The sequence below is a fragment of the Salarias fasciatus genome, chromosome 23 (assembly GCF_902148845.1).
Source record: "Salarias fasciatus chromosome 23, fSalaFa1.1, whole genome shotgun sequence".
NCBI classification, from domain to species: Eukaryota; Metazoa; Chordata; class Actinopteri; order Blenniiformes; family Blenniidae; genus Salarias; species Salarias fasciatus.
This window is the reverse complement of record NC_043766.1, coordinates 27,665,368-27,679,007: the sequence shown is the minus strand read 5'-3', so window position 1 is coordinate 27,679,007 and position 13,640 is coordinate 27,665,368. Positions and strand designations below refer to the sequence as shown.

The 13,640-nt window shown below is 40.2% G+C and overlaps 1 protein-coding gene across 1 annotated transcript in view; it reads right to left on the bottom strand.

The window, feature by feature from the left end:
• Positions 1–7,190, bottom strand: part of LOC115381864 (uncharacterized threonine-rich GPI-anchored glycoprotein PJ4664.02-like) — a 42,384-nt gene extending 35,194 nt beyond the window's left edge. The window contains exons 1-5 of the mRNA XM_030083491.1: positions 7,111–7,190; positions 6,669–6,773; positions 6,396–6,563; positions 6,191–6,310; positions 5,402–5,656 (exon numbers count right to left, since the gene is read on the bottom strand). Of these exons, the coding sequence (XP_029939351.1) occupies positions 5,402–5,656; positions 6,191–6,310; positions 6,396–6,563; positions 6,669–6,773; positions 7,111–7,177 (715 nt within the window). The 5' untranslated portion in view covers positions 7,178–7,190. The remainder of the gene's footprint in view (positions 1–5,401; positions 5,657–6,190; positions 6,311–6,395; positions 6,564–6,668; positions 6,774–7,110) is intronic.
• Positions 7,191–13,640: the final 6,450 nt, after the last annotated feature.

The window sequence follows — 13,640 nt, the reverse complement described above, 5'->3', positions numbered from 1 at the left end:
GTTATGTTTGCTGGAGTTGTTATGTTTGCTGGAGTTGTTATGTTTGTTGGAGTTGTTGTGTTTGTTGGAGTTGTTATGGTTGTTGAAGTTGTTGACTTGGCATCATTGCACATGTTGAAGTCACAACAGGTCACTTCACCAGCAAAATAGTCATTTATCCCAAACAGCAGGCCCTCAAGATCTGGTCCAGCTCCACAAGCGTTTGCAGATATACAACCAGCCACTGGACTGGGGACATCTCCATTCCCTGTGGAAGACACCAGTGACAGTGTTTGAAGGAAATATTGAGAAATTCTTTCTGAAAAGGAACATGGATTGTGACATGCTATCGTAATGGAGCTTCCAGGTTTGAGAGCTGACGCCCCTGCTTGACTGTGGGAATCTGACTGACTTGCTCCAACAAATTTCATTCCACATATGCCACTTTGCAACATCGAAATTACAAAATTAAAACTGATTTTGTAAGGACAGAGTGGTTTTCTTCATTTTGTGTATTTTTACTGCAAATTAAAATACAACTTTTAGTTTGGGAGACACAAAAGGAATTGCAGAAAGAACTTAGTAATCGTAATCCATTGCTCTCTGAATTCTTCACTGGGAACATACCACCATGGTGATTTATCAAAACTGTGCATCAGAATAACATTTGGGATGAATAAGAGTGTCGTAATTCTAAGAAAAGAAAACTGTCTGCTTAAACATTTCTCTTGATAAAAATTTTTCTGTAAATTTGAAAATCTAAAAAAATATTTTCACACAGACACATACACACACACACACACACACACACACACACACACACACACACACACACACACACACACACACAGGAAGAAAATGATAGAAAGTCTTACTCATTCCATGAAAACACCTGTCTTGATCTCCTTTGCACCGTATTACACCGTTTCCACCATCAGGTTCAAAAACGAAACACAGCAGTCCATTTTCTGTCTGATTGTTTGGCGCTGAAAATGAATTGATTGGAATGATTTACACAAAAACATCAATCTAAAAGATTCAGTTCATAATTTCATTGTCTTTGAGAATTTCAATTTGGGGAAATAAGCAAAACCACATTGTCTGTTATAAATGCTGCTATGGGATAGTTAGAGTATGTTTCTAATACTTTTGGATGTTTTTATATGACGTTTGACAGATTCTGGACATTTCACAGATTGCAGCTGTCTCAACTACTTTTCAGATTTTGATGTAAATGAACATTTTAAAAAGTCTCACATTTTTGAAGTGAGACATGAAAACATATCTGACATCAGGAGGGAGCATATGGGCTCCCCCAGATCGACAGCTCCGCATTCTCATTCAGTAATCATGGGCAGTCAGAATCACTGAATTGTGATTCTGACTCATTAGTTTGGTCGAATGTCATATACTTATCACAGCATCATGGCACATGTGCCAGCTATCAGTATTTAAGTAAATTTACTTTTTACTTAAATGTTCACTGAAATTTATTCAGGTTCTTTGTTCAGATGTTTTCTCAGACTCTGTCTCAAACCTTTTCACCTCAGCAATATGCTGTGCCATGTTTTTGTTTGACTTTGTTTTTTTTGTCTTTTTTTCAAGGTAAGCTCTTTATTTATTTATTTATTTTTAATTCTTACTAAGATATATTCAATATCAGTAAATAACAGTTATCAATGATTAGCACTTATCATGCCAGACACATTTTTTTATGTCGATGTACTTATTTACATACCAAACAGCTGAAATTCTGCGTTGCAGTTATCGGTGTCGCAGCACAGGACAGCTACGACTACACTTGATGAACCCACACTGGCCGAAAATATTTGACTTCCAGTGGTTGGACACAGGGAGGAGCTTGCACAGCCTCTGGTGATCCTTTGACCTTCAGTAACTATTTAACCCACAGAAAACACAGTGGGGGGGGATGTCACCACTTAAAAAAATCACACCTTACTTCATATTACACACAAAAAATAACGTAAATTAAAAATGCCATCATATGATGGGATGAATACATGGAGAAGTAGCAGCTGCGAAACACATGGTGTCTGAGGGACATCTGAGAAATTCAGTGGTAAAACACTGAAGAGGTTGAACTGCAATGAGAAGAAAAACAATCAGTGAAGCAACATTTCATTCCAAACATTACGTCAATATCCAGTGGTGAGATAGTCGAGAATGTAATGTGAAGAAGGACACTGACGTCACTGATCATGACTGTTAGTGTCAAACTATGAGTGTGAAGAATTCAGCATCACAGAATTGTTGATAGGCTGACATTGTTATCTTGTAGTCTTATCTTCTTGTAGTATGAGTTTAATCAGTTACTGTGGTTCATCAAATCTTACCTGGGAAAGTGGATGTCACATTTGTTATAGGTGGGGTCAGAGGAGTTGTTGTGTTGAAAGCATTGCACAAATTGCCCAGACAACAGGTCGGTCCACTGATAAAAACCCCAATGTCATCCAGAAATGGTAGCTCTACTTGAGCTTCTACAGCTTCACATACACTTTGAGAAATACAGCCAGCAACTTGAACTTCATTGAAACCATTGAACACTGCAAAAGAAAAGAAAAAAGTGTATTTAAAAGCATCAAAAACATTTATTTTCAACACTCTGCATTCAAGAGTAACATGACTTGTGATGGAAACCTGATAGTATCTACATGAATGTCCTGCAGTGAGCTGCTGACATTGCAGTTGATTTTCTTATAACACACCAGTCCAGAACAATCTAATCTCCTCAAATACAATACACTCCTAAACAACTTTATTTTAATCTAATGTGATGTAATTTTATCTTCCCGAACGGATCCTCATCCAATTTAATCACTCTATGGACAGAGAGCACCACTGACTGTTATTATGGAAAGCAATGTCTTCCAAAACAGGAATAAGAAGAAGTCTGAAGTTATTTCTATTGTTTGGACAACATAATTTCTATTAATATTATAGCTGAAAACATATATGCATTTGTTATAATTTTACTGAAATCAAAATTAATGAAGTCTTACCGATCCCATTAAAACACATGTCCTCCACTCCTTGACATGAGAGTTCCCCAGAGCAGTCTCCACCAGGGACACAAACATAACACGTCCGATCATTAGCTGACACAGTGTCCGGCCCTGAAACACAAATGATTGGAATCATTTAGCTCAAGATAGAAAAAAAAAAAAAAAACTATTTGCGATAGTTCTTTTATGTGTCATTGATTTGTAGTTCACTTATTTGTTTATCTTTGGTAAGTGAGACATGTCAGTTCTGTGCACTGCTCATCTCAATTCATAGAATTTTTTTTTTTTTTTTTTTTTTTTTTTCAATGAAAGAGTCCCGGATGTGCTGAAACATAATTCTATTCAAAGAGCTCTGCCCGATCGGCCAGCCAATCAGGAGCATGGGGGATAAATGGACAATGTGAAGCTTTTTGAGGGTTTTTTTGTTTGTGTGTCTGTTTGTCTTTGCAGAGGCTGTGAGAAGAACCCAGTTGATTTGTTACTTTGATGCTGCTGTTGAGTGAAATGAAGATTTCACTGCACACTCTCTAAAGTACAACATTTCTCTCATTCAAAGTTTTCAAACTGGTGCAGTAAATATGCATCAGAAGCAAGTGGACAAGAGGATTTAGAGGATTTAGAGGAGTGGTGCTACAGAAACATTTGACAAACAAGAATCACAAGAAAAGAGGGCGTGCACAGGAAGTCGTTCAACTGGATAGTCACTGCTGGATTTGTATAAAGAGATACTGAAGTAGTCTAAGCCATGAAGCAGGAGACTGGTGTGACAAGCCCAGTGGGTGCCTGGGTAATCAGAAACAGTCTTTCATTAAAAAAAAAAGAAAAAAAAGTATGTTAACCCTTTACAGCACCACCTTTATGGTCCTATTTTGTCTTCAAGTTTAAAAAAAAAAAAAAAAAAACATTGCAGAATGTTGGAAAATGCAGATGTTGCCTTGAAGTAACAATACAGGTGTGATGGACTGGACAATGAGCAACTTATCCAATAACAAGCATGCGTGTATGTCTGTGCTCGTACATGTGTATGAGCAAACAGTGAAATCGAGGAAAATGAAGATGTAGCTTCTGTACCAGTGCCTGGTATCCACACCAGTCCAGATGGAGAACCGTCACCAGTAACAACTGCAGTAAACATGCAGAACGGAGGGAAGCCTCCCAAGATCAATAGAACTTCTATCTCTCCATCAAAACTTTAAGCTGCTTTTTTGATAAGATACCACTGAATTAACTTCAAATCTGTATTTTAGTCAATGTGACCCCAACAAACACCCAAACCTCACAACACCTCACTGTATGGATTATCAGCCACCATGAATTATCGTAAAGCCAGCCGAGTGTCCACTCGGTAGCTGACACCATGAATCTGAATATGTGGGAAACCACCAAGAAAGCCCAGCACTCCAATTCTCAAAATGAATCAGGAACAGGATCAATCAGATCCTCTGAGCCACTGGTAGGTCATCTCAGCTCAAAGATGAAAACTGCCCGGATCAGTGAGGAGCTTGCTATAGATCAGGGGCGTCCAAATTTGGTTCAATACCCAAGCAACAGGATCAGAAGTTGTTCTTGAAGTGGTCCATAAATGTCCCTCCCATAGTTGCACTTGCTGAGAAAGTAATCAGTCAACTGGTACTTTATTGGAGCAGCAGAATATCAGAGGTCGGTCTAATGTCTGATGCTGAGCAGAAGAAAACACACGAGGATCATCACCGAGGAGAAACCACTTTTCATTTGTTGAAATGATGTGATAAAATGTCAATCAACTTTTTCAGTCAGGAAAAAAGCCACACATGTCCCCCGTCCCGTGGGAGTCAGAGGGTACATTTAAAATTTGGGTGGATTTGCTGGACTCCCTCATTGCAGCCGTTACAAAAAACAAAACCAGAGCCGTTGAAAAAACCAGATCTAAGGAGTGTTGCGATTGGCTTGTGTTCCACGTTAGTGACGTGATGACTGTGATCATCTGGTTGTTGTTCAAGAGAGATCAAAACGACCAAAATAAAAAATAAAAAAAGACAGAGAGAGTGAAGGTTCAGACGTTCATAGAACATGGAGCACAAGAACGGTCATCCAACTCCTGTTATGTCTGGAGGACAGAACACCAGGAGAGGAGAACCTGCAACGCCTCTCCCAGTCCCTGGTGTGGCCTGGATGCCACAGCCCACTGGATTATCATGGCTTAAAACAAAGGAGTGAGACTTTTTCAATTTTCAAATTGTACCAATGTGAGAAGCTTTCTCTTTATGAGAAGGTGTAATATAGTAAATATCAGTACATATTAGTTATTAATCGTGAGAGGAAAATGAATATTGTTCATCAGTATTAGGCTTTTTTTTTCATATAGGTGCAGCACTGATTATTTATCAACTTGTGATATCAGGTGAGTCGTCTCCTCCTACCTGATGGCGCCTCAGTTGTAGCAGCTGATGTCGGGGTCGTGGTTCTCACATTTGAAGAGGGAGTAACTGCTGTAGTTGTTGTCATAGCAGTTGTTGTTGTGAAAGCGTTACACAAATCACCCTCACAACAGGTCGGTCCACTTGTAAAATTCCCAATGTTTTGTAAAAATGGTAACCTTTTGACAACTGATGCAGCTTCACATGTGTTCCTAGAAATACAGCCAGCAACTTGAATGGCTCTGGAACCATTGAGAACTGTGGAAGGAAAAAAAAGCTTTTGTTGAGTTTGAAAGTATGACACTGTTTTTCCAGAAATATTTTCCTTTTGAAAGAAGATGTAGACTTTAAATGAAAACCTGTGTTGCAGTGTAACGTCTGCCTGAATGTCCAGCAATAAGCTGCACACTCTAAGCTGACTGAACACACCTATCCAAGAAAATCTGATCCACCCAATACGTGTTGCAGTGTTAACGAAAACATTCTAACCTAACCTTATTTATTCTAAGCTTAATCTTATCCAATCCATTCTAGTGTAATTCAATCTACTCTAAATGATGGAGATATTTTACCGTTATTATGGAAAGCAATTTGAAGATCTTCAAAAAAAAAGTTCTATCAGATGATTTCTATAGTTTGAACACAATAGTTCTATGAAGTTAACAACTAAGCCCAAGATGTTCCAAAGTGACGACATTTACTCAAACACTAGCTTGTATTTTTACACCACAATGAGATTTGAAATCTGTGAATTTCAGTAGCCATATTTTAGATTACAACATCAAGTCTTACCAAATCCATTAAAGCAAAAGTCCTCAACCCCTCGGCACGGCTGTGGGACGGAACAGTCCCGGCCTGGGAAACAGCTGAGACACTCTCGACCATTAGATGGAGCTGACTGAATGCTCGGTGCTGAAAAACAAAAAAAGGAGTCATGTTATTTTATATTATCTTTTTTTTTTTACCTGAAATAGATATTTCATGCATTTGTGCGTACCAGGCAGGGCTTCTGAGTTGCAGTCATCAGTGTTGCAGCACTGGGCAGATACGAGTGCACTTGCTGAACCCACATTGACTGAAAATGTTCGATTCCCAGTAGTTGGACACAGCGAGGACGGTGCACAGCCCCTGAAGATTGGTTGTGATGAATTTTGCCCAAAAATGGCTGCAGAGTAACAGTTACCATGTACGCAAACAACACGTAAGTTTATGCTGCATTATGGAAAAACATGTCATTTATTAAAACTTTATTTGACGCTGAAGTGATTACCTAAAGCAGCAGTAGCTGTGATACACATGGTCTCTGAGGAACATGTGACAGATTGTGTCGGTAAACAGGCTGAATCTGTGCAGCTCAAACACTGAAGTGCTCCAACTGTGAGAACAAAAACAGACAGTGAAACAAAATTTCATTTCAAACATTGAGTCAAAATCCAGAGGTGAGATGGTCCACAACACGAGAAAATCCTTCTGAACCTCAGGTAAGAAACCCATACCTATTAGAACAGCACATAAAAGCTGAGTCATTCACAAAAAAATACAGCTGGTTTTATTGATTTGGTTGCATTTTTGACTGACTCCACATCTTGAGACCCTGCTTTGTGTTGTTCTCTAACATCTGAAGTATGGCTCAGAATAAAGTGACTCTTGTTGATTTTAAATCAGGAGTTTCAGACTCTATAAAGACATTGAATTGTATGGAGTCAAATTACCTGAACTTGAGAGGGTCCAGAGGAGAGTCAGGAGAAGAACCAGCTTCATGGTGATGGACGAGTTCATACTGCTGGTTAGTTTTCACTTCACTTTTGATTTTGTGTTCGGGAAATGAGTTGCCCATTTTTCTGATGTTTACAGCATTCCAGGACAGACACACCCCTCAGCTCTTTGACGTGCCTGAAACTTTCCATACAACAACAGATTTAATTGATGGCGCTGCCTTTACCTGTACTACCACATAATTATCAATGAAGAATTTAATCCAAGGGACTAAAAATCCATTTTCAAATCAGTGACTGTTTTTAAAGTAAGTTATTCCAAATTTTTTCTAAAATTTGACTGTTTCACAGAACAAAAAACTAAATTGCAAGATTTGATAGTCACAGAAATATACACATCATTTTTTTAACATCGGTGAAAGAAGAATGAACGGGCCCTTTTGAAATAATCATACTGATCCTAAAACGCATTGTAATGCTGTCTGATAGCGTCACATGTTTAGGATGCAAAGAGAGAGAAAAGTCTTTATATATGACACGTCGTGACAACAGAACTACTCTGCTCTGCTGTATTGAATTGAATATTGAAACATGGGGTCAGTGGGAGACAGAGTGGCCCTGACATTTTCAGTGAACTCCTGTTTATTGTTGGAGGCAGGTCTGGGCACCTGGACTATTTTAGGCCTCAGACAGCAACGTGAAGTCGTCATACTGTGAATAACAACACCCTCATTCAGCTTACTATTAGAAGGACGAGGCCGTGTGCCAGCTGTCACTGAAAGCAGTGAAAACAACAGAAAACTCAACATCGGAAGCATTACTGTAGTCAGAAGGAGGAATAATTCTGACTGAAAGCCAGAAACCAGGAACCAGGTCAGTAACCTGCATGTGTTCTTAATTATGAATCAGCAATCGCGTGTTGACATCTCACTGCCTCAAGCAAAATGTTGTCTGCTGCCATTACAGTAAAACGATGATCACTTGACAAACTGGTTCTTCCGCTGGTTTTCGTCACGATGATAATTCTCTTCAGTTCAATGTTTATTTCTGCAATGTGGTCATTTCAGCATACTTTTAGAAAGGGAAAAACCCAACCTTCCTCAGGAGGAGGCAGTGCAAAGGAACACTCCCTTTGAACAGGAAAAACCTTTGCAGAAAAGTGGAAAATTTCCTAGAAACTAATTACCATTGAGAAACATGAATGTTTTTAATGATTCATTGAATGTGTTCTGGATGTATTGCAACAAACACGTGCAATTTTATTTTCACCCGCACATTTATACAATAACATTGAGAAGTTGAACACACAGGTAACAGGCCTGGTGTTGTCATGGTGTGAATTTTTCTGTTTCCTGTGTCATTTTGTTCTTCAGAATCTCGTTTCAGGCTCCTCGGCGTCTCTTCTGCGTGTCTTCCTCTGGTAGTTGCAGCTACTTTTGTGTGCCTGGTTGACCGATTCGGCCATGTTTCAGTGCTGGTTGCTCCCCTGTGATCTATGTGCTCCTTGTGCTCCAGGCTCGCTGCTGCTGCTGTTGTTAAAACCTTTGCTTGTGTGTGTGTGTGTGTGTGTGTGTGTGTGTGTGTGTGTGTGTGTGTGTGTGTGTGTGTGTGTGTGTGTGTGTGTGTGTGTGTGTGTGTGTGTGTGTGTGTGCTTCAAAGTTTACTGTCATTGTGCTGTAGCTTATGCATAATGCTTTTATTTTCTCACACCTTGAAAATCTGTTATTTAACAATGATCTAAAGTTTTTAAAATGAGTGTTTATGGACAATTTACTGCAAAATAAATATATATTCATACTAGAGGCGGTTCAGCTGTTGGGCTTTTTTGGGGGACTTGTTTCCACAGAGATGGTTGCTTGATACTGAAAATAAAAACGTTAAGCCTGATTTACGGTTCTCCGTCACAGCGACACCATATCTACGCCGGCTTACCTAGACATAGATCTATAGACATAGTTGTCTATACATAGAAATCTGGACATAGATATCTAGACACACGGGCACTTCTTACCAAACATATATCTGCATATATGACATATCTCACGACACCGGGCTGTCGTGGAGGAGTGGCGTGAGCGGACCATGATGAAATATTGGTGAAACTAATGAGCTAATGAATTAATGAACTAATGAATTTTGGACGATTAAAGCCGTTTTAGGAGCGGCGTTATTACCCATGCCCCATCTGCTAGCCGTGTACGGATGTCCGCCGCTCGATTTTGGAACTAAATTTCTTTCAAAGCACTGTTTGGATCAGAAAAGCATTCGGGCTGAGTATATTGTTCTACTTCATTCTATAAACAACGTGAAAGCTGACCAATCACAGCCCTCAACGTTCACGTCACCACGCGTCGCCACAACACGTTGTTAGAATAGGTGCATTCGACATGAGAAAGCCAGAGGCAGACCTTTAAGACTTTTGAGCCACCCCACCCAGATTTGGCCCGGCGTCACTGATACGTAGGACCTACGTAGGGCATCGAAAACTCGGGAGACCCAAACGAGATCGGTCACAGAAGTAGCCGCTGTGAGCTGCTGGAGAGCAACTCACCGCGGCTACCTGGCCCACCTCTCTGTTTCATCCAGGCAGGGGATTGGACCCGAGCCCACTCGTGGGGGGGGGGGGGGGGGGGGGTGGGGCGGAGAGAGTAACGGAGCAACACAAAAACAGCATCCACAGATCAGAGGCGCTGTTCTACCATGTCCAACGACGTATGATCATTAACCACATTGCTAAAAAGCACAAATAGTAAAAAAAAACAAATGATAAAATAAGCAGCTCTCACCTTTAGTAGAGCTAGAGTCTCCTCTTTTTTTGAATTTTGAATAGCACAACACTTCATATTGATTTGACCCAACCAGCCGAGTTTGCTTTTGTTTTTTAAGGGCATAATAGACTGAAAACTTAATTTTTTTTTTGACTGCGGGTTCGAGGCGGTCTGCCCCCCCAACCCCTTCATGCCTGGTCCGCACTTGCAGCAGCATGCACACTTCACATGACAGAAGCCGAAACGTAACTTAAAATTATTGTTTTTTAAATTTTATTTATTTCAGTTAACTGAATATGAATTAAGACAACGTGACACACACAAAAGAAATTATGAATTCTTTTGCTTTTAATAAGAAAAAAATTACCCCTCTGACAGCCGGGGGGGGGGGCAAGGAGGCACAGACCCCCCTAATTGACCCCCTGACGCCGTGCCTGTAAACACCCCCCACGGTGGGAGTCATGAGAAACACAAACATGGAGAACATAGGGTTGTCCGAGTTGGAGGCAGACATATAACTCTGCCCCACGGCTGCGTCGTCTGCTTCGTCTAGCTCCGTCTACCTCTGGCTTTGCCATCGTGAACGCACCTGATGTTTGGGAGGTGTGCGTCAAGCCCTAGCGTAAGGGCTGCGTAGGGTGCTGTGTCGACAGCATAGGTGCTGCTTTGCTGCAACGCAGGAGCATACAAAGGCCTTTACTATCGCCACCGACAGTCACAGATTCTGATGGGTGACAGGTTTTGGTGTAGCACCTGTCTTTATCAATTCTCAACTCAACTCAACTCAATTTCTGTAGCACTTTAAAAACAGCGACTGCTGGCACAAAGTGCTGTACAAAGTCATGTAAATGCATAAGTGCAAGATAAAATGCTATAAGAACACGGCAAACAAAAACAAAAGAACAAAAAGACATTCAATAAAGTAAAAAAAAAAGCTGAATTTAAAACATGGACAAAGTTGTGTACCAACATTGATATTTAATTAAAAAAAAATCTTCCTCCAGATATAACAATGAATTTTTTCACATGGAACCTATGGAACAACAATAAACTGATTAACTAATATTTTTTTCTCTTCACACACAACGTCACAAGTTTTCATCATACACTTTTTTAACGAACTCTCTCACTGAATTTAAATTCCAGAGTACAACTCTCTCATTCAAGACAATCTGTCTTTCAGAATTAAGAAACCAGTAATATTGTATTTCTTCATCAAAAATAAATGACTTACATATCATTGAGAATTCATCAGATCTGTTTAAGAAAAGCCTTGCATTGCTAGCTGAGCAATGAAAGTATGTGTGGATGATGGAGGATTTATGGAGATCATCACATATGTATTATTTCCAGTGTCTATAATATAAGTCTCCAGTGTCTTGAATTTCCCTTGGGGTTAATAAACTATCTATCTATCTATCTATCTATCTATCTATCTATCTATCTATCTATCCACATTTTCAATTATATTCCCTCTACACCAGATAAATGTGACTGACCTTAAAAGAAAAAAAAACAAAGAAAGATAAAGGTTAGACCACAATTTGTTTGGAAGAAACAAACAGCGTCAGTGAATCACATTGCTGAGCCAATCATAGCCTGAACACACACCTGAGCCAACCTGAGCCTCAGACTCTGATGGAGCTCAGCTGCTTTCCTGTTTGGAGGAAGACCTTCACCTCAGGGAAGTCAGGAGGAGACGTTCACACTGCGAGTTTTTAAAGCAGTGAAGACAATGAAGACAAGGTGAATTTCAGGGAAAGGAGCAGAGGGAGGCTTTTTGGACAGGCATAGCTGAACGACAAAGAAGAAACTGAAAAAAGATGGACTCCAGGAAATCAGGGAAGATGAAGCCGCGCATGAAGTCGGCAGCTGTGTTTGTCATCAGAGAAAACATTGAGATGAAGAGATTTTCTTCAGAAGAGACACTGCAGGTGGTGACAATGTCCGAGAGGCAGGAACAACACTGCGTTTACAAGGTGTGTTCACCACAGATCTGATTCCATCAGCCTAAACGTGATCAGTCAGTGATCATTCCACATTTCATTAAGTCTTCTATTTTCTGTTGAGGTTTCAATTTATTATATTTATAGTCTTACAGGAAGACTAGACCCAATAAACAGAAGATCAATACCTCCCTAAATTTCTGTATTGTGTACATAAGTTGTTCACACACAACTTTCCATAACTTAGATTGATTTTTTTTAAAAAACAAAAGATATAACATGTACCTGTAAACCTCACCTATAATCCAACTAATCGTGCTTTATTCAAGAATATTTTTTACCTCTATCACTCGTCCATTTCTGTGTTTGTCTTACCTCTTTACAGTTGAAATAAGACTGATAAGAAATGTAGTTTGTATTTTCTTAAATTTTATAAAGATCAACATTTGACCCCAAAAAATATGGAAATTCCACCATATTTTACTTTTCAGAGCAAATTTACAGCAGACACCTGTTCCTTATGCAGTTATTTTCCACCCTTGTGTGTTCTTCCACAATAAACCGCCTCTTCCTCCACCTTCTGAAATGGGGGAACCAGGATCACCCTCTAGCCCCTGTTAGCTGGGAGGATTCAGAGCAGCAGGCCGTTGGCGGTAAGGGCAGCGTCCAGGGAGACCTTCAGCAGTGCTCTCTCAGTGTCAGCTCCTCGGAGAAGGTTGAGATAGAGATGAAGGTGAGTGATGTGAATTACAGCAGACGAGCCACTCCTTTGGTGTGGACTGTTCTTCACACTGTTCCTGTGTCATTTAACATGGCAATGGTAATTTTCTTAGTTAAACTGCTGTTGGTTTTAGGAAGCAGCCCTCATTGCACTGAAGCTTTGTCCTGTGTTTCTACTCTCACACTCAGGGTAAACCTGGCATGTCAGTGACTGGCCCTCTCGTGGAGTCTGTGCTTTCTCGCCTCTGTCTCTTTCTGTCTGTCTGCAGCGCCGGAGCTGGGATTCCTGCCTCTGACATATTCCTTTCCTGGTGTTTCTTATGTCCTCTAAAGCGAAAAGAAAGCTGCTGCCTTGGAGTCTGGGGCTAGTCTTAATGTTTTATTTGAGTATAAAGTACCTGAGATGCTGTAACTGCTACTGTATTGGGCGCTGGGGGGGGGGAAATAAGAATATAAAAATTAGTCATGACATGCTGTTTGGGAAAAGACATTGGTTATAAAATTGTACTTTTTGGTAAACTGCATTAACGTTTCTTTCCTTTTTATCCATGCAGATTTTGTCACCAATCAAAATCCAAACAGATGACCTGGTTGAGATAAAGTCCAGTGATTCTTCTGTCTTGTCGCCGGTATTTCTCCTGTTTTTCCGTTGTTATATACTGGTTTAAATACTAATAAACTCCATAAAGCAGAAGTTGTTCAGGGAAACAAGCTTCGCCGTAGTGAAGATATGCGTATGTGGTGCATGTGTGTGAAACCACATTTTGATATTATTTTATTATTAATGTTCTGATGTCACAGTATTATTATTTATAGTTTATGCATCCATTGTTGTGGAATAGAAGTATTTTGTGTTTATAAAATGGGGTCCTGTGTTATTGTGGGTGAGAGATTGAGAGATGGAAAGCGGAAGCCACTGTGCCCGCCCCGATGCGCTCCGCGGACAGACTTCCGGTCCCAGCCTCAGATGTGATTTGGGGAACGGCATGAGTGCGCCTGTGATTCTTTCTCTCAGGTTCTACCTCTGTTCCACAGAAAAAAACAATTCTTTTTGTTCTTGTGGTCACCAAGCCTGGGGCCCGTAACACATACG